Raw genomic sequence first — 19,748 nt, forward strand, 5'->3', positions numbered from 1 at the left:
TTGGAGAGGAGATGGCAAGTGAAAAGTAAAAAGTAAAAATGTGGATTTGGGGGATTACTTATAGTGGTTGCAACACGGTAGAAGAAGTAATCATGAATTACTTTTTTCAAAGCATGGGGAAGAGTAATAGTCGTCAGAAAAGTTATTAGGAAACTGAAAAGACTTGATTGGACATGATTGATCACTTTTTTCAAGAAAGCATGGGCAGCTCTGACAGATTTCGTGGGGTATTCGAAGGGTCAGTTTCCTAAGTTTACTTATTGCTGGTCGCAATAAATAAACTTGGGGGGCAAATGTTTACCCAATAATCGGCCGCTAATGATGAGGCAGGGATTTCTCACACGTGGTTGACACGTGGAAGAAGTGTTGTTCGACTATCGACCAGAAGCACATCACTTCGTCAGGCTTAACTTTTAGATACGACCAGGCTGGTCGTATAATTTGATTTGTTTCCTTCTAAGTTGTAATCTTATAATAATTGCATTGAATATTTCATCATTATTACCTTGATACGTGGTTATTAAGGAAAGATACGGCCTGTTGGCCCATGTAACCCTCTTTGAGCCTATAATATACATGAAATAGCTCAAGGAAGGGACTTTTGATCCCTGAATTTCTTTGCGGAGATAGAGAGAGAAAGAGAGCTATAGTGCAATTATCCATCATTTCATTGTATTTACTTCCCAAGGTTTGTGAAACTCAAGAACCCTAGTTCTTTGATCACGACTTTGAGATTCAATATTAATAATAGCACTAAGTGGACGTAGGTCATTACCATTCTTTGGGGCCGAACCACTATAAATCCTTGGTGTTTTCTTCTTTCCCATTGGATTATCTTTCTTGATTGTCGTTTTATCTTTTGTCGTATATTTGACTCTGTGTCGTTGGCCAAATCAAGGGTCAACACTGGGGAAATACTTATATTTTCGTTTGTTTCAACCATTATTTCTGGTTCTTCAAGCTCCACCTCAGCAACTTCTTCAAATTCTACTTCGACCATTTTTTCATGTTCAGCCTCAGCCACTTCTTGCAGTTCCTTATTTTCAACCTCTTTAGAAATTATTCCTACTTCTAATAACCTTTCTAGTTCATCATTAAGGGATCTTCTAGTCCTTGAACTTCCAAGTGACATCTCCATGCCACGAGTTGCTGCTCTTGTACTAAGAACAGGTGGTGAGTCTATTACAACTCTAGCAGGTGTTGAAAACTTACGTAGGGCACTCTTTTTCATTAGAACTGGGCTTTCGTCCAACATATCATCCCAGTCAGCTTGACTTTTTAATGATTTTTTTTCTTTTTTGGGCAACAATATTGAATAATGCACCTGGGTGTAGGTGTTTTTTTGAATTTCTCGGAGATTTTCGTAATGTACTCATTTTTTATTGAAATTACTGCAATAAAAAACAAAATAACATAAGAACTGAAATTATAAATGCATCACATCCTTATCTTCCTAAATAAGATAAATAATTAATATATAAAATTAGAAACATAATATCAGCCAAACAGTAAATAAAATCAGCTTTGTTTCATTGAAAGTATGAAAAAAATTACATTTAAAGAGTCATAAGAGTAGTATAAATTTGAATGAAATCATACAGATTGTTTCATTCTAGCCCCAAACACCCTCTATTTGAATCTTTTAAAGCTATATATCAATTAGATGACTCATTCTGTCTTGCATAAAATGACTTTTTAACTTGAGATGCTAATACATATGGATCCCTAATAGACTGATTTTGCCCTATATTAAAATTTACAAGTGTATAGAAATCCAACTTCTTAACACCATTTCGAATATTTTCCCAATCACACCAAAATAAAGGCACCTTAAAAGTACAATAATCAAGCATTATTATATCCTTGATAACTCCAAAATACTCTTCTGTATCATTCAACTGCCCAATTCCATGTGATTCCAAGTATACACCACTATTTTGAGTAGTTTTTTCAGGACCTCTTTTATGAAACCTAATTCCATTAATCATGTAACCTTTATAGGAAATGACACTACGACTTGGGACTTCAGCCAATTGAGCTAACATGTCATCTACTTTGTTAGATTTAGAAATCTGAAAAGAAAAAATATTGATGTCAAATAGATTTCATATACTAAATGAAAATGTAAACTTGTATCTTTGCTTTAGAGTGTAACCTTGTCATAAAACCATAGGGGGAACCCTTCAGAATGTCGATTCCAAAGCAAAGTTTGATTATCCTTCAAGTTTTTGTGCATTTCTTTCAGCTCATCCATATGGATATTGAGAAATGGTGCTACAATATCTGAGTTGAATAGCACATACCGGTGGGCTATTGCTATATCCCCTTGGTCAAGTTCAAAGCATTCTCCAGCTGATAGAGGATTTTCTTCAATTTCAGTACTATCTTGATTATCATTATGCTTCAAAAAGGTCTCACAAAAGCGTACACATTCAACAGCAAGATAGCGATTTGCAATACATCCTTCTGGTCGTGCATAATTTGATACAAATTCTTTCAATACTTTCATATACCTCTCAAAATGGTACATCCATTGAAATTGAACACGACCACAAAGTCTGACTTCTCGTGCTAAATGGATAACCAAGTGAATCATTGGATCAAAGAAAGAAGGTGGCAAATATTCTTCCAGTTTGTAGACAATTTCTTCAGATTCTAATTCCAATTATATAATCTCCTCCTTATCAACCACACGTTGACATAATTCATGGAAAAACCTACAAAGTCGAAGGATTGTCTCTCTGCATCCTTCATCAATTAAACCCCTTATAGCAACAGCTAATAATTGCTGCATAATCACATGACATTCATGAGATTTAAGTCATGTTAGCTTATGATTCTCCATATCTACACAATTGCTAATCTTAGAACTATATCCATAAGCCAATTTCAAGTCAAATAGTCTCTTACAAAACAACTTCTTATCTGATTTTGACAAAGTGTAAGCTGCAACAGGAAGACGAGTAATTCCTTCTTCTTCATATGGGTGGAGATGAGTCATAATTCCAATCTTTGTCAAATCTAATCTCGAGTTGTAATGATCTTTAGATTTTCCCTTGCAATCCAACAATGTGTTAAGAATGCTTTCACAAACATTTTTTTCAACATGCATAACATCCAAGTTGTGACGAACAACCAAGATCTCTCTATAAGGGAGCCTAAAAAAATTGACTTTTTCTTCCATCCTTTATCAAACTCTGAATGACGACCCCTCTTTCTACCCTTGCCAAAATCATTAGTGAATTCACTTAATTTCTCAACTACTTCAACACCTGTTAATATTGTTGGACATTGTGGTGCTCTTTCCCTTGCCCTAGCAGTTGTATATTTCTTCTTTCGATATGGGTGATGTTGTGGAAGAAATCAAATATGATTGCAAAAGACATCTTCTTACTATGCTTCAACCAAACAACATTTGAGTTCTCTCCACATATAGAACAACCATACTTCCCTTTAGTCGCACATCCAGCTAAGTTTCCATAAGCTGGAAAATCATTTATAGTCCATAACAGCATGTAGAAGCATCATATGTATACACACATTTCCATAATTCTAGTAACTCATCTATTAAGAGCTCCAAATAAACATCTATGTCATTCTCAGGTTGTTTTGATCCAGGAATCAACATAGAAAGAAATGTGAATTCATTCTTCATGCACATTGGAGGTAGAAAATTGTATACAACGAGCATTATTGGCCAACAACTATAATTAGAACTCATATTTTTGTAAGGGTTGATCCCATCAGCAGCAAGTCCTAGTTGAAGGTTGTACGGTTCAAGTGAAAAATTTGGCCATCTCTCATTAACTGAATCCCAAGCCTCTGAATCTACCGGGTGGCTCATTTTCCCATCCACTCTTTTATTAGTTGAATGCCACTTTAAGCATGAAATTGTCTCTTCATTTCTCAACATCCTTTGAAACCTTGGTGTAATAGGAAAATATCTTAACAATTTTTCAGGTTGCCCTTGTAGAATCTCCTTTGTGTGTTAATTTTGCTTCCATCTTGGATATTGACAGGTGGGACACACTTGGGCATTAGCATTTTCTTTTGTGAACAAGCAACAATCATTCACACAAGCATGTATATAATTATAGTTCAGATCAAACATCTTTAGATACTTATTAATTGCATACATAGATGTTAGTAGGAGATTATCTTTTTGCAACATTGATTTGATCATCTCCAACATCTGAGAATCCATGCTTTGTTTTTAGATTGTATAGCTCGACAATGGATGAAATTTTGGTGTATTTCAAACAACCTTCATACAATGGAGATTCAACATCTCCTAATAGACTATCAAAATATTCGTCGTTGTTATCATCATCCAAATCATTGACATTACTTGAACATACTCCAGCAGCCCGAAATAAATTATATGTAGAACTTGTCTTAGTCGTGCTACTTTGAATTAGATCTTCCCCGTGATGAAACCATGTTTTGTATGATTTGTCGATGCCAAACAAAACTAAGTGTTCTACAACTTCATCCGAAAGTTGATGTCTTAGATTCTGACATTTGTTGCATGGACAAAGAATCTTACTCGGAAAACCAGCATTCATTACTGCAGTCTTCACAAACTCCCTAGCTTTTCTCTCATATTCCTTTGTAGCTCTACAATTTTGAAGGATACTTCAATAATAAAATACCAAAACTTAAACTTAAACTTGAACTTAAACTATATAATTTTATTTGCTAACCTGTTAAGATGGATCCAAGTTTTATCCATCTGCATATCCTAAGCATAGATATAAAAAAGCTAATCATAACTCATATGTATAATGTTTTATTATTCAAACCCTAAGGTTGGGGACGTGAAAACTACCCTTATTCACACCCCAGGCGAGATATCTATCAATATAATCAAACCAATTCAAGCCAACACAATTTATTTGAAAGAAGATAAAACATAATTCTAGAAAAAATCTGACATCATGCCCCAAATAAAGGTTACCTAACCATCTATCAATACCAAGTAAAAAAAATTCAAACAACACACAAAAATTGTGTTGAGGTTTGGATTTTAATTAAAAAAAAATCCTCTCTCAATATATATTAATTTCCTAAACAAAAATTTAGATTCTTAATCTGAAAGAAAATCAATACAATTAACTATAGGTTTTTATGTCTCCAATGTGATAGGATTATTAGTCACTAGTGCATATAATACACATATACAATTTGTTGGAATGATTTTTATATATATATATATAATTATTGGAGCCTTATGTATATATACGCATTTTGTTTGAGAATACACTTAAGTACTTTGTTAATTCAGTTAGGATGTTGTTAATGATTTTTAGCTAAGTGTACAGCTATACTTAGATTTATGTTATGATGTTTTACAATAGGTTGTATCATTCAAACCCTATAAATAAGATCAGAGTAGCTCAACCATTCATGATGGTATTGAACCTTTCTCTTATTAATTTCCACCATCTCTTAATTATTTACATGGTATCAAGAGCCAAAAGATCTGGCCTAATCTCTCAAACACTTTCTTTCCCAGTTTTTTTCTCAATTTTTTGTTTTGTTTTTTGGTTTCTTTCTTCTTGATTTCTCAGACTTAATTGGTCCTACACTTTCCTTTACTTTCTTGTTTTTTTTTTGTTCTTTCACTTTCTTATTTTGTTTTTCCTTTGTCTTTCACTTCATTTCTTTTTCTTCCACCAATGGCTTCTTCTTTTTTTCTACCTTCAATCCCATTTTTTTTCTTTCAATTTTGTTAGATTTGAGTAAAACATCTTATACAACTCATAATCAACCCCTATTTCATTGTTTTTTTTTTGTCTTCTCAGTCCTCCCTTTCACAGCCACAACTCTCAAGAAGAAGCAGATTTTTATGAAGAGGTCGGTTACCAAGTATCCTTATCAAATAAGTATTGTACTTTCAAAATTATGTTCAAAGTTTGTGTACTGAATTTGTCTTGGCTTGACATCAATAATAAAAAAAAACAGCTTCAAACAGTTATTATTTATTTATTTATTAATTAATAATTTTAAGAGTAGACCAAATTTATTGTAACAAAACAAGTATATAAAACTATCCACCAAATTAAAATTTTTATTTACTTGAAGTGGGAAATAGGGACACCCTCAATACCATAAGGCAGAGGCAGTCCTTATTATGTTAACTATTGTGTGTGTCTTAATTAGGTGACACTCGACAACCCATCTTCTTATAGGCCCCTCTTTTTTCTTTTGTTTCTTTTTTATTAATCATTATAGTATAGTGCTAACAACACCTAATTTTAAATAAATATTTATTATATAGTTAAACTCATTATTTATCTAAGACTATCTAATATGTTGTATTTCTGAGTTAGCAAATTTTTTCAATTAATGAGAAAGTTTAATCATGTTAAGACAAATCTGCCTTACTTCAAGTTTGGTAATCAAATCTCAGTGCTTCATCACAAATAAGAGACAGAGTAAAGAACATTAATAAAGAATACTCAATTTGTGGAGTGAAGTTAATCACATCAGCCACCTAATCCAAGGCTGCAGGGTTCTTGAACCCTTTGTCAAAGCCACTAGATTACCAACACTACAACAGCTTGATACACAACAATGTCTCTTAAAATATTACAAGAAAATAGATTCTCGGATTGGTTCTAAACAAAAACTAATTTCACAATTTTATAAGGAATACCAAGTACATATTTTTCTAAAAAAAAGTTGTCACTCAGATGGAGATAAATGAATACCATTCCAAACTTTTATTACTTTGAGTTGTTTTATTATTCTTGATAACACTGAATTATTTCTCTTTTACCCCATTATATTGTATATGAGTAGCCTTACACTAAGAAAATTAGAGAAAAAATATTGATTCCATCTTTTGTTAGTGAAAGTAATCTTATATATAGTTTAGTTTAATCAAAGAGTATATGTATGAAGAAATGTATAAGACTTTGAATCCAAATTAAAGTAAGCTATCAATTCAATCATGTTTTCTAATTGGAGCTGCAGTGATCATGTAATTAATAAAAATTTAAGTCTGATGGGTTGTTTTCTTTGATAAAGCTATACTTTATTTCTACATTTTTTGGTTGAAAAGTCCAGACCGAAGGTTTACTTAGAAGCACAAAACCAAACAGTCTATATCTGAGAATAGTGCTAAGCTATCAATCCATCTTATCTGGTTAAGTACATAGAAGCAATGTTACTTCGATTAGGATTAAAAATCTATGTGATCACACCACATAAAGGTAAATAGATAAATAATGAGTTTAACTCTTCAATGTTGTTAATGATTTTTAGCTAAGTGTACAGTTGTACTTAGATTTATGTTATGATGTTTTACAATAAGTTTATCATTCAAACTCTATAAATAAGATCAATGTAGTAGTATCAACACCCATTCAAGGACTGCATAAACCAGAAGTAGCACAAGTTTAAGGGCACCGTTTCTGTGAAGCATGGTTGCAAACCTGTTGAGAGCAGAAGTCAGTGGAAAAGAGAGTTTTCTATGTTAAAGAGAAAGATATGCTTCTCCATATGTTGTACTATTTTTGCTGCATTACAAATACAACAGTATTCCTACAATTTTATTCATTTACTTATTTCATTATAAGAAAAAAGAAAAGAAAAGAAAAAAGTAATAAGATCTTTTTTTTTTGGTGACACAGTATATTACATCTAAAAGTAATTATTTGCATATACTTTAAAATAAAAGGCCACATGTTATATTATATTATACAGAGGAGGCTTGAAAATCGTTGCGAGGACATGATGAGAAATGAATTTTCATGAATTCATATTTATTTAAGAAAAAAAAAATGTCCAAACAAGCTATTGTAAGACATCATAACATAAATTGATATTTATGAAAATCTATTTTTGTTTCATCATTTACTTGTCCTGTTTAATTTTTTCTAGTCTGAAACCATCTTCAGACTTAGTTTTGAATAATGGGAAAAATCCACTTGAGAATTGAAATCTTGTCTTTTACCATTTGGATAGTTGATAGCGAAACGTGATAACACAATCGATACATATATTTCACCCAATAACTTTTGGCTGTTTTTTTCTTTCATGTGTGTCTGGAGTGGATCCACTTTGCGTTGTTAAAATTAGGTCAAAGTGGGGTATGTATATATAATCATACGTATTATAGGTAGCTTGGCAAGGTTGTGTGTCACGGGCTGACATTTTGACAGCGGAAATGCCCGTGCGGCACCTTGACTCTTCTGAGCCAAGGTCAGCCTTCCAACCATTCGAATAACAATGGGCACATTTTTCGCGCAACCGTGTGCCTCTGCACACTTCCGTCTCTCGAACAACTCTCGCTGAGTGATGCTCTCAAGCATCTATGAGTGCAATCATGCATCAAGGCTATCTAGCCAAGACACTCACACTGTCCATAGGTTCTCACTATGGCAAGGCAAATCCCAACACCGATGCTCACCCAGACATTCACAAGTCAAGGTAGCATGTGTGGCTAAGAGACAACACCAAGCTGACGTGCCAACACCTCCCATCATGTCCCATTCGATACTATCCGATTAGCTCACGTCACAGACCAAGGACTCCCATACGTCCATGGTCCAATCCTCAAGGAACCATAACATCATGCATGTTGGTAGGCCCTCGAGACTGGCTGCCAGACTAGTAGCACACACTGGACCTCTGTCCTACTCAAGCATAGTGCACCCTCCAATGCTTTCATGCTAACAAGTCCCACGAATGACTTCCCGTGCCATCTCATGTCGAGATTCATGGCCATGGCGCACCACGACATCTCTGGAAGGTTCGGACCACATTCCATGCAAGCGGCATCCCAGCAAGCCAAGGGAACCGTACCCTTAAACCTCTGGCAGCACACTTCGACACACTACTGGGGCGGCCTGGTAATGTCCATGAGTACTCCTACTCATGGAGAAATATGAGTCCCTCATGGTCCTCATATGCCCGCCCTACTAGTCCTCCCAACTAGCAGTAGCTCACTTGATGCACCTGCGCCAGGGGGTGGTGGAGAGCTGACACCAGGTGCTCTCCCTACAAAGAGCCTTCTGAGCTTTTAACCTTCTACTAGGAACATATATGATTTTTTCTTGGGAGACATATTTGGCTCTCAGCTTGCCATTTCTCCGAATCTCCCAAATCTAAACATACCATTACGTTCATTAACCCTTCAATATGGAACCTAACAAGTCCCGTCCATTTCTGGGCATTATTGAAGATATTTACGAAAATGCCACAGCCGTACAAACTAGGCATCAGCATGATCACCAGCCTGCACCCTTTCGTGCGCATCTGACCGAGCACCATCCTAGCTTGTAACATGCCCTCAAGGCTGGCATGTTACACTGTGCGTGGTCTTCCTTTATTACATGTTTTGGACTTTTTTTGTAGACTTTTATGAAAACAGAGATGGCATATAACTTTTGATCCTATTCTCTTATTTTTGCATTCCCTTTTAATAAAGTCTTATATGTCTCTCTCACTCACTCACTGAACTCATATCAATAATCGATAGTATTTTTCATATACAAGAGTTTGATGTAATTGACTAATGGGTTATCCATCCTATCAATGCTTACTGTTTTAGAATACCTTATTATGCTTTTTTTAGATAAAGGTCAAAGGGACATTTAAGAAGAAAATAATCTCCAACACCAAATAATAGCCATGAAATGTACATGAAAATGTGATAAACTGACTGACCTTTAACTACCTGGAAAGTAAATTTAGTTGACTTTGGCTAAACAAAAAAGATTGAATAAGTGGTTGAATTAACTTTCAACTGTCGTGTAGTACTTTTTATTTTTTTTTATTTTATTATTATGGGTGGTTTAGAACTGTCATGGACTAGTAGTAGTACTAGTTGAGTTTAGAGAGCATCATTCTGTAACGACCCGGATTTTCAAGACTCGATAATGCGGAAATATAAATGTTTTCATTTAACAAAATGTCTCAAAAACCCATAGAAAATAAAACTTTTTAAAAAGTCGTATGGCCATACTTAACATTTAGTTACAAACATGTTTTATAAAGATTAGAGTGAGCCTAGTTTAGGAAAATTACACAACATTTCCAAAAATAAAAAGGCTTCCCAAAAGGTCGGTCCACATGTACATTTGCAAGGAAGACTCCAGCGCTCACTGCTCTGCCTTGCCCTTGCTCTTACCTACAACATGAAATAGCTAGGTAAGCGAAAACGCTTAGTAAGATCAACCTTCAAACAAAGCATGTAGAGAATTAGGGTTCTGCCCCACATCCGGACCCTACACAATCAATTTCAAGAACGCCAAAACATCCTGGCAAACTTATGGTCATGCCTGATAACCAATGATAAATTAATTCATAACTAGATAAAAATCCTGCACTCAGAAAAAAAATCCCAGAACAAGCAAATATATTATATCACAGCTAATTCTTATCAACAATTATATCCCTGCACTCAGAAAATCCCAGAGCAAGCAGATATATTATATCACAACCATATCTTATCAACAATTATATCCCTGCACTCAGAAAATCCCAGAGCAAGCTGATATATTATATCACCATATAATTCGAGACCAACGCTCGACAATTTCCAACATTTCAGCCGTAACGCGCCCTCCAACATAATTGCTAATCTGTAAAAGAGAACCGAGTCTCCACACTAAGATCTAGCCAATAAATATTCTCATCAAGGGTAACTATCGTGTTACCTAGGGCATCGCTACTTATTCAAGAGTGTAATCCAATTTACACGGTTTTACGGAGACTTCTATGTTAATCAGTGGTGCTGGTGAGCAGTTGCCCCTAGGGTGTTCAGCCTCACTCAATCTTGGCAACCCCTAGTATCTCTAGGCACTCTCACTGAATGGCCAATATTCATGGCTGCTATCCGGGAATAACTTATCAGAGCACTTGCTCGGATTCTAACCGTCCAATGATTAAGTAAGCATGAGGGCCCCTAGGTCCCATTTATCTTGGCGCCCCTAGGTTTAACCAGCTTATCCTCATCTCATGGCCACTCGTCGCGGTAATGAACCGGACATAAATAAAATCAAGCAGTGTGACGGGGATCAATCGTCTAGGATATGACAGACTTCTACCGTTCATATTTTCTAAATCAGCACTCACTAGACTAACGTCTCTAAGCAACTTTCTATGACAGCCTATATATGTGCATGTATCCCTATACTAACATACAAGACAATAATCATTTCATGTTGCAGCCATACAATATAAGTTGACTTACTTGGAGTCCTTAGCGCTCAGCAGGTTTTCACCCTCCAACGTTCAGTCCAGTTACGCTTAGCCAATACTGTAGTTATCCATACAGTATACTCGGATTAATTATGGCACTCATAATTCATTATTATTATTTTGGGCAGTTTGGTCATTTTAATAAAAGTCATTTGTAAGGATTTATAATCCTTATTTGGTTTTAAACCTATTAAGGAAAGTCATACAAAATATTCGAGACTAAACCCTAAGTCTCGGGGAGACCTATCCTAAGGTCTCGATACCTAGGCTCGGGTATCACAATGGTATTTCCCACAATCCGCTAAAAATCTTATTCTTTCAAGGTATCGCTATTAACCCGCACTTTCGACTAGTCGGTTAAAATATGTAAGATTTTAGCCGTATTATATCCAGAAAATACAAATAAATTCCTTAATTATTTTTAAAGAAAATAAACTCTTTAAATTTTCCTTTTAGTTTTCTTAAGGTTTTAATATCTAAAAACCGATTTAAGAAAATTGCCTAATTTGTCTTAATTAGGAAAATCGTTATAAATTTCTCATTTTGACTAATTAATTTTCCAAAAGCAATTAATCAATTTTTACTTACTAGAAAAATAATTCATTTAATTATTTTCTCAAAATATAGGGTTTTAAACCCTCTTTTAATTTATTAACTATTAATAAATTAAATCTCTTATTTTTAGAAAGAATAAAAACTCTTTAATAAAAATAATTCATTTAAACTCAAAGGGGTAATTTTAGTGAAAATATGATTTCAAGACTTACCAATTTATATCTTGAAATAAGCAAAATTTTACTTTTTACCTTATGTTCCAAAATCTCATTTTTACACCAAGTGTGAAAAACCTATTTTTCACATTTTTAACTACATACTTCGTTAGTTCATAACTTGAAATTTACTTACCCAATTGTTACCAAAATTTCCCAATTCCATTTTTGTTATGCCATTTAGGTCTTTGTGAAATCTTAGGTCAAAATGAGCATTTTTTATTGGTGAAATCATTTTCCAACAATGAGGTAAAAATGACCTTATTTTCAAGTCCTTATTTTTTCCAAACTTTGACAGTTAATAACTTTCAAACCGTTCAATATTTTCTTACCAAATTTTACAGTGGAATAATAGGTTATGCCAGAAATATGTCCACAAAAGTTTAGAAAAAACTGGGTTCATTTGCCCTATACAGTGGCTGTCCAAACTTGGTTCCGAAAATAAGAATACGAAAAAACAGTTTTTTACCTAAACTTTGAAATAGCATAACTTACTCATTTCTAAACATTTTTTAGTGTTTCAAAAGCTCAATTTTATGTACTCAATCTCAACAACATCACAGTACAATTTAATTTTACAAAAACAATATACAGTGGCTGCTTGACCCCTTGGAAGTCACAGCTTAAAACATGTTTTGTTTTAGGGTATCCTACAAAACCCTTGGGGGTTTTGGTTCCCATTTTCAAAAATCAATACACATGCATCATAAAAATTATTAAACAACTACCATAACCTTATTACATCACCAACAAGAAACTTTAAGCATTAAATATACAAAATAATGCTTAAAACTAAAAACTCTACAACAAAATCATCAAAAGTAAACTTTTTACCTCTTTGGTGTTCTTGCTTAAGGTTTGGACCTTCCTATAAGCTTTGACTCCTTCAAAACCTTTCAAAATCCCTAACCAACTTCCCCCAACAACATAGTTAATTAGCTATTTCAAACTCTAAGCTTAAAACTTTACAAAAGCCTAGATTAGTGAAGCTTTACCTTAGGGAAAATACTTCCTAGACCAAGACTTAGCCTCCAAGTTTTCCTTGGTGTTCTCGAGGTTGAATAAAGGAGAGAACACTTTGAGAGGTCTTCAAAAATCAGATGAGTGAATGAGAGAGGGAGAGTGGTCGGTTCTTAGTGTGGGAATTGCTCACAAAACTCTTCAAAATATCACAAAGTACTTGAGTGCTTTTCTACCCACTTGCCCACTTGACTTCTTAATTAAATGGGAGTTAAACTTTATAACATTGGATTCACACCACTCTAAAGTAGCACATGGCTGGCCACCCTTTGCATTTTATCTATGTTATATATAATTATTTTTTTTTATAAAGGTTAATAAAAGTTTCATAAGAAGAAAAGTCCAAATTTGCTTTTGACACCTTTTTCACTCTTATTAAGTTTTAATCCCCAAACTTAATATTAATTAATTAAATTTAATGTCTCTCACATTTAATTTAATTAATCACATAATAAAATTTAACCTAAGGTCCATTCATGGAATAAAATTCCCCATTTCGGCAAAATTAGGCATTTACCACAAAATGCCTTAAAATTTCCATTTTCTTTTAGGTTTATTATTTTTGACCAAACTTTAACTTTTATGAATGTATTTTATGCCCAAAATATAATTTCCATGATTTTTCGTTTTCTTTTCCGAGATTTTTACCCGATCAGGGTTTTTGTGTCGGTCCAGGACCGAAAGTCTTATCTTGACTTTTAAAACCACAAAATTCATATTTTGGCTAGCAATAACTCATGGAATACTTACAAACAAAATATAATATTATTTAAAATAATATTCTTAACCCGGGGGAAAAATCCCGACCCGAGTCGTTTAAAGGTACCCGAAAACGTAGGACGTTACACATTCAACACCCTAGTATCGTAGCAAGATGGATCAAACAATAGTTGTTTACTACTACTTTTTTTCTTTCCTGATTTTCATAACATGGTTTACTACTACTTATTGTCTTGTACATAATTACAAAATTTATATACGAACATGTGATAAGAATATATACAATAATTCCATAGCTTATATCTTCTTTTCTATTAAATTTATATAGCTGCGAAGTGCACTACTGTTCAACATGGAAAAGGTTGCAAAATTAAGAAGAAGAAGAAGAAGAAATCCAAGAACATTGCTGGTAACTATTTTTTTTTATTTACCCCTCTTTTTAGAAATTATATGTATAACTTTTGTGATAAATTTTGTTTTTTTTTTCAATTTTCTTTTTGAGTTTTAAAAATATAAATGGAATGAGGAATGATAGTCGTTTTATTACCACCCCATCCCCATCCCTTTTCTATGAACTTCAAAGATAGAAAGAGAGAGAGATGAAAGTTATTTGGTGCTATCCATCCCTTTTCTTGATATGCTATTACTTTTTAAGAGAAAAACCATTGCAGGTGTTTCAAATTGTAATACTATGGTATATTAATCATGAAAGTAGGTGAAATTATTTTAGTGATGTAGAGTCATTATTTGTGTATGTAAACCCATACATCTAGATTGATCAACACAGGGGCTGATAAATATCTTTGAAGTATCATATCTATGCAGTTTATGGAGGAACATTTTTCTTCATTGCTCCTCTCTTCTCAAACCCACTAAGTATCCAATGAAATTCAATGTTATGAATGATTTTAACAGAGAAGTGATTATGATTTGAATTACAAGACAATGTTATGAGACTAATTGTATTTAGTAGAAATAATATTTTATTAATAGAATTGTGAGAAGAGAAAGTTAGTTATACTATTATTTGTCCAAAGTACATGTATAAAATGTACTGATTCAATCACAATTACTCTTTAACACTAGTTGTTCATATCTGCTAGTCATAGTTTATTTTCTACTGTATAGGAAAACTAGTTTTAGGATAATTCTATTGGCATCTTTATTTTTTCTCACTCTATTATAAACCTCTTATAACATTTTAAAATTTATTTTTTCTGTCTTAATTTTTCATCAAGTACTGTATTTTTCTGTCTTAATTTTGTTTGTGAAGTTGGGATGTGAAAACTACCCTTATCCACACTCCAGGTGAGATATCTAACAATATAATCAAACACATTCAAGCAAACACAATTTATTTGTAAGAAGATAATACATAATTCTAGACAAAATCTGCATATCATTTCCCATATAAAAGCTTACCTAACCATCTATCAATACCAAGTAAAAAAATTCAAACAACACACAATAAGTTTTATTCCTTATATCACCGCAACACACAAACAAATTTTCCAGAACCTACTTCTCTAAGACACACAAGTTTTCAACCTTTTGTTATCACCGCAGCACACAATTTTAATCTCAGAATCTACTTCTCTATGAATGAATATTTAAGATATTCAAAGTCCTCTAACATTTGTATGATATTAATAAAAGAGTTAAGAGAACATACTTTTGTACCTCTTGCAATTAATAAACAAGTTAATTAATTTTGCAATGCTCCTTGCCAATTCGATCCATAACCTAAAGAATATAATTAATACCTAAAAGATTAATACAAAATTAAAATTAAATGATACAATAAAACTATAAAATTCATGAAATTAATTGTTACGAGTCTTAAAATCATAAACTATATTCACTAATGGTTAAACCTTAACATAAAGAAACATATTCCAACTCAAATGTCCAAAAAAATCATCATTTTCATAATCATCATCATTTCTGCTCATTCTATCTTATATTCAGCTACTAAAATACTAAAATAAATAATATTTCAGCAACTTAAAAACAATATGTAACAAAAAAATTAAATAGGGTAGCAGCCAAAAATAAGACTTTTTATTGCTGGATAAGATAAAAGCAAAGCAAACCTTTCAAGAATTTGATGAGTCGTGGAATGGATGCGCTTCAAATACTGCAACAGAACATGTACAGTTATTTTATGCTGAGCAAAAGTTTTGAGAACTGAAAGTGGCGGGTTAAGTAATTTTGTACAATCTATTGGGAGATAACCAGGAATATTAGCATAGGCAGGCCAATTTCTACACAGCTAGCAAGCTGCATACAGAACAAGGAAAAAAGAAAGTGTTATTAAGGGCTATTTAATAATGTTATGTTATGAAGACATAAAAGTAACATAATTTTCTAGACATTACAAGTGGGAATCCCCTTGCAAAGAGCCCAAGACCCACAACAAAAAATAGTGGCACGATTATAATAGGACTAAATAAGCTGCAGGGGAAAGCATTGTGAGGAAGGTCAGGCAAACATTACAATCACAATTATGAAAGATGTCGAGAGGTGAAGGTCAAAATAGTGTTTTTAGGTGTTATTTGGGTTATTAATAACTTAAAAATCTGTTTTAAAAAGCCTAAAAAAAGCCCCAAAAAAAGCCTAGGCTTACGACCCCTAACTTGATATGTGTCTCTAATTTTTTTAAACTGAATATACAAGGGAAGCAAGCCCAACCCAGGAGTGTGAACACACTATACAGAAGAATGGATGTGCAGATGTGGAAATGGAGGAAGAATGATCAGAACCATCAGAAGTACCCATGGGAGCTACAGAGCAAGAACAAAGAAGAAACAGGAAGTAGAGAAAAAAAAAAGGAATACGCAGAGGAAGGATTGGCTATGATACCAAGTTAATTCAAGAATGTAAATGGAGAAAAAGGAGCTCTAAAGAAGATTTTGAGACTCAGGCAAATCTTATTTATATATAGAACTTTACAACTATAACAATACACAACATAGAAGTAAATGGAAGTTGTAACAGTATAACTGAATACAACTAAAGCTAGCAAAACTAACAAACTAGAAACACAAAACTAATCATGTAATATTACATTGTCTAACAATATATACATATATTGTTATCTTATTGGAAAGCTTCCACTTTTCACCCTTGAATTTATAAAATTATGGTCCCAGAAAACCAGTGGTAAAGGCTATTCAATAAAAACAAACAAGCATCAGTGGGTTCATTACAAAAACTAGTATACAATCTTATCCCAACTTAATCCACAAAACCCATTTAAGTGAAGAAGAATACACCACAAAGATAAAAAGGAGTGGAACTTTAACATATGAATATGATAGAAAGAGAGAATCTTCTCTCACACCCGTAGAACAAATCCAAAAGTAATTTACTGAAGCTCACCATCAAAACCCAGCCAACTGCTAAGTGGACTCCTAAACACAACTATATGATCAGCACCACTCTCATTTCATTTATACCAACAATTAAAATTACTCAATTTTTTCCCATGTTTATGCTCTCTTGTAAGAAAAAATGATTGGTTGAACCTTAACTCTTTTTTAACTTTACATTGAGTTTTTCATATTAATTTTTTGATTTCAAGTAAATAGGCATGCTGAATCTAATAAATAAAATTTTCTAATAAATAAAAGCTTGAGCAGATACTACTCAAATCTTCTATTCGCTTCTATTTTATCTAATAAATAAAAGACACAGTTCAATTCTCTAATAAACGAACAGATACAAAGAATGGCATTTCTATTAACAAGTTATAGACTGGTAGACATGGAGAAACAAAAATACTTACTAATTCCAAAGGGGGGGAAGCTTCTTGGTCTTCTTGTAGTAACGTTCAAGTTTGTGAATCCTGCTCTCAACCAAAATCAATCGAAACTTGGAATCCGTGTCCTTCCTGTTCCTCTGGAGATGCTTCTTAATAGAGACTGCCTTCTTAGTAAGATGGTACAGATCTTCAGGAATTTCAGGGGCAAGACCTAACAAACAAAATCAATTTTATAAAAACAAAGAAATCCAATCAACTAAGACATACAGATAAGACATCGCCCAACCAAAGGCTACATGCCCTTAATCATTCAATAATCGTATTAAGATACTCAAACAAGAAAAACAACCAGCTCAATTACACTATAATCCCAATTACCCAAAATTAAACAAATGAAAAACCATAAAAATTAATTATTCCCTTCGCTCATTCAAATATTTAGCAAACAGTTAACTAGACCTAAATTTCTTCCACCAAAAAAAAGCAATGAAATAGGTTGACAATGACCGAAGATAAGGCTCAACATTGACTGAAAATAAGGTTATACTCTTGAGCTCATAAAACAAAACACTAAGAATGATTACTGTGGGCCTTGAGAACATGCAAGATCTTGCTTCCAGTAACACTCTTAACCTGAGCAATACCGTGAGAGTCACGAAGAGTCACACCGATCTGAGATGGAGTAAGACCCTTCTTTGCAAACTTGCAAATGTTCTCATCAACCTAACACCATCACACTGAAAATAAGCTTGTTAATAGAAATTTTCATATCCCAACCTAGAGAAGGTCACGAGAGATTTAGGGAGATACAATGAGATGAGGGAGAGTAGTGAGGGAAATGTCAAATATTATATTTATATATATATCATCTAAAAACATGGCTTGTGAATGAAGTGATTCTCAAGAAAAGTATAGTCAAAATTTCAAATAAAAAATTATAGAGAAGCATAGTTTATATTTATCATATATCTTAAGATTTACTTTGGCTCCATTTTTTTTTCTTCATCAAGGCTCGAGTAGGAGGTTGCGTCCAAGAGAGGAGGTGGTGATAAAGGTTGAGTCTTTACCAATTATTTTCCAGCTATGGTTTGGGAAAATAGAGATGAGTATAGCAGGAAGAGAAAGGAGAGAAGGAAAATATGATGGAAAATGAGACAGAGAAAGAGATGGAAAAGGGGAGTATACTGCACATAATAGGGAAAAGAATATAACACATTCATTTGCCGCTTTTTTTTTTCAGTTGTCGCGTTTTAATTTAACTTTTGTTTACTTTACCTCATTTACTTTATATATATTATAATACTGTTTTAATAGTCTTATAATGATGTGTTATTGAAAGGGGGTTTTGATGTAGTGTTGTTCATTGCCCACAGAAAAAGGAGGAGTGGTATATGCAATAGTGGCGGTCGATTACTTCACAAAGTGGGTCAAGGTCGAGCCATTAGCTACAATAACTTCTAAGAAGGCACTGGACTTCATCATCAAGAACATCATTTGCCACTACGAGCTTCCGAGAAAGATAACGGCCTACAGTTTAACACTGAGGTGTTCATGGAATTCTGCCAGCGACATGGAGTTATGAAGAGCTTTTCCTCTATGTCCCACCCGTAGGCAAACAGGTTGGTGGAAGTAGTCAACAAGACGCTCAAAGGCACCTTGAAGAAAAGGCTTGAATAGTCGAAAAGCGCTTGGCCCGAGGATTTACCAAGGGCATTATGGAGTTACCACACCACTGCCAAGACCTCCATTGGCCACTCGAAATTCTCTATGGCTTATGGGTATGAGGCCATGCTCCCGGTTGAGGCAACAATTGTAACGTCCCAAATTCCCTAATGTGGCTTAGTGCCTTGATTAGGGGGCCAGGAGGGCAATAACTGGTTTATTGTATTATTATGTGATAATATGCATGATTATGTGAGTTGTATTATTATATGACTATATTTGCATGCATGTGGGCTCGTTTCTTATTAGAATGGCATTTTAGTAAATTTGGCCAATTGATGGCATATTTGTATGTGTTTATAGGTTGAGACCACATTATTATGTGGATATATTTGATTTATTCGACACGAGGCAATCCTAGGTAGCAAGTTATTGGTTTAGTCATAACGGGGTCAAATACCAGCTAAGGGTGAGCCTAGGGGTAATTTGATAATTTAGTATATTATGAAGATTGATCGGGTAATGAGAAATGATTTGGTAACTACTCGAGGATATTGGAAGTAACGGAAATTATAAGGCGTTAATTATGATTAAAGGGTATG

The 19,748-nt window shown here is 33.7% G+C and overlaps 1 protein-coding gene and 1 long non-coding RNA gene across 4 annotated transcripts; both read right to left on the minus strand.

Moving 5' to 3' along the window:
• Window positions 1-9,979: 9,979 nt before the first annotated feature.
• LOC133825401 (uncharacterized) lies at window positions 9,980-13,254 on the minus strand. 3 transcript variants are annotated; one of them, XR_009888612.1, is made up of 4 exons: window positions 12,977-13,254; window positions 12,816-12,894; window positions 11,204-11,269; window positions 9,980-10,138 (listed from the first exon to the last, which is right to left on the minus strand). It is a non-coding gene; the product is annotated as an uncharacterized LOC133825401 (long non-coding RNA). The 3 variants fall into 3 exon arrangements; XR_009888614.1 differs by lacking the exon at window positions 11,204-11,269; XR_009888613.1 differs by lacking the exon at window positions 11,204-11,269 and having other exon boundaries at window positions 9,980-10,131; window positions 12,809-12,894.
• A 4,253-nt stretch (window positions 13,255-17,507) lies between these two features.
• Window positions 17,508-19,232, minus strand: LOC133827953 (small ribosomal subunit protein uS15-like). Its single transcript, XM_062258840.1, has 3 exons — window positions 19,227-19,232; window positions 18,069-18,207; window positions 17,508-17,695 (listed from the first exon to the last, which is right to left on the minus strand). Exons 1-3 carry the CDS (start codon window positions 19,230-19,232, stop codon window positions 17,508-17,510), a joined length of 333 nt encoding a protein of 110 aa, XP_062114824.1.
• Between the last annotated feature and the right edge of the window lie 516 nt (window positions 19,233-19,748).

This window comes from Humulus lupulus, chromosome 1, assembly GCF_963169125.1.
Source record: "Humulus lupulus chromosome 1, drHumLupu1.1, whole genome shotgun sequence".
In the NCBI taxonomy this organism is placed as follows: domain Eukaryota; kingdom Viridiplantae; phylum Streptophyta; class Magnoliopsida; order Rosales; family Cannabaceae; genus Humulus; species Humulus lupulus.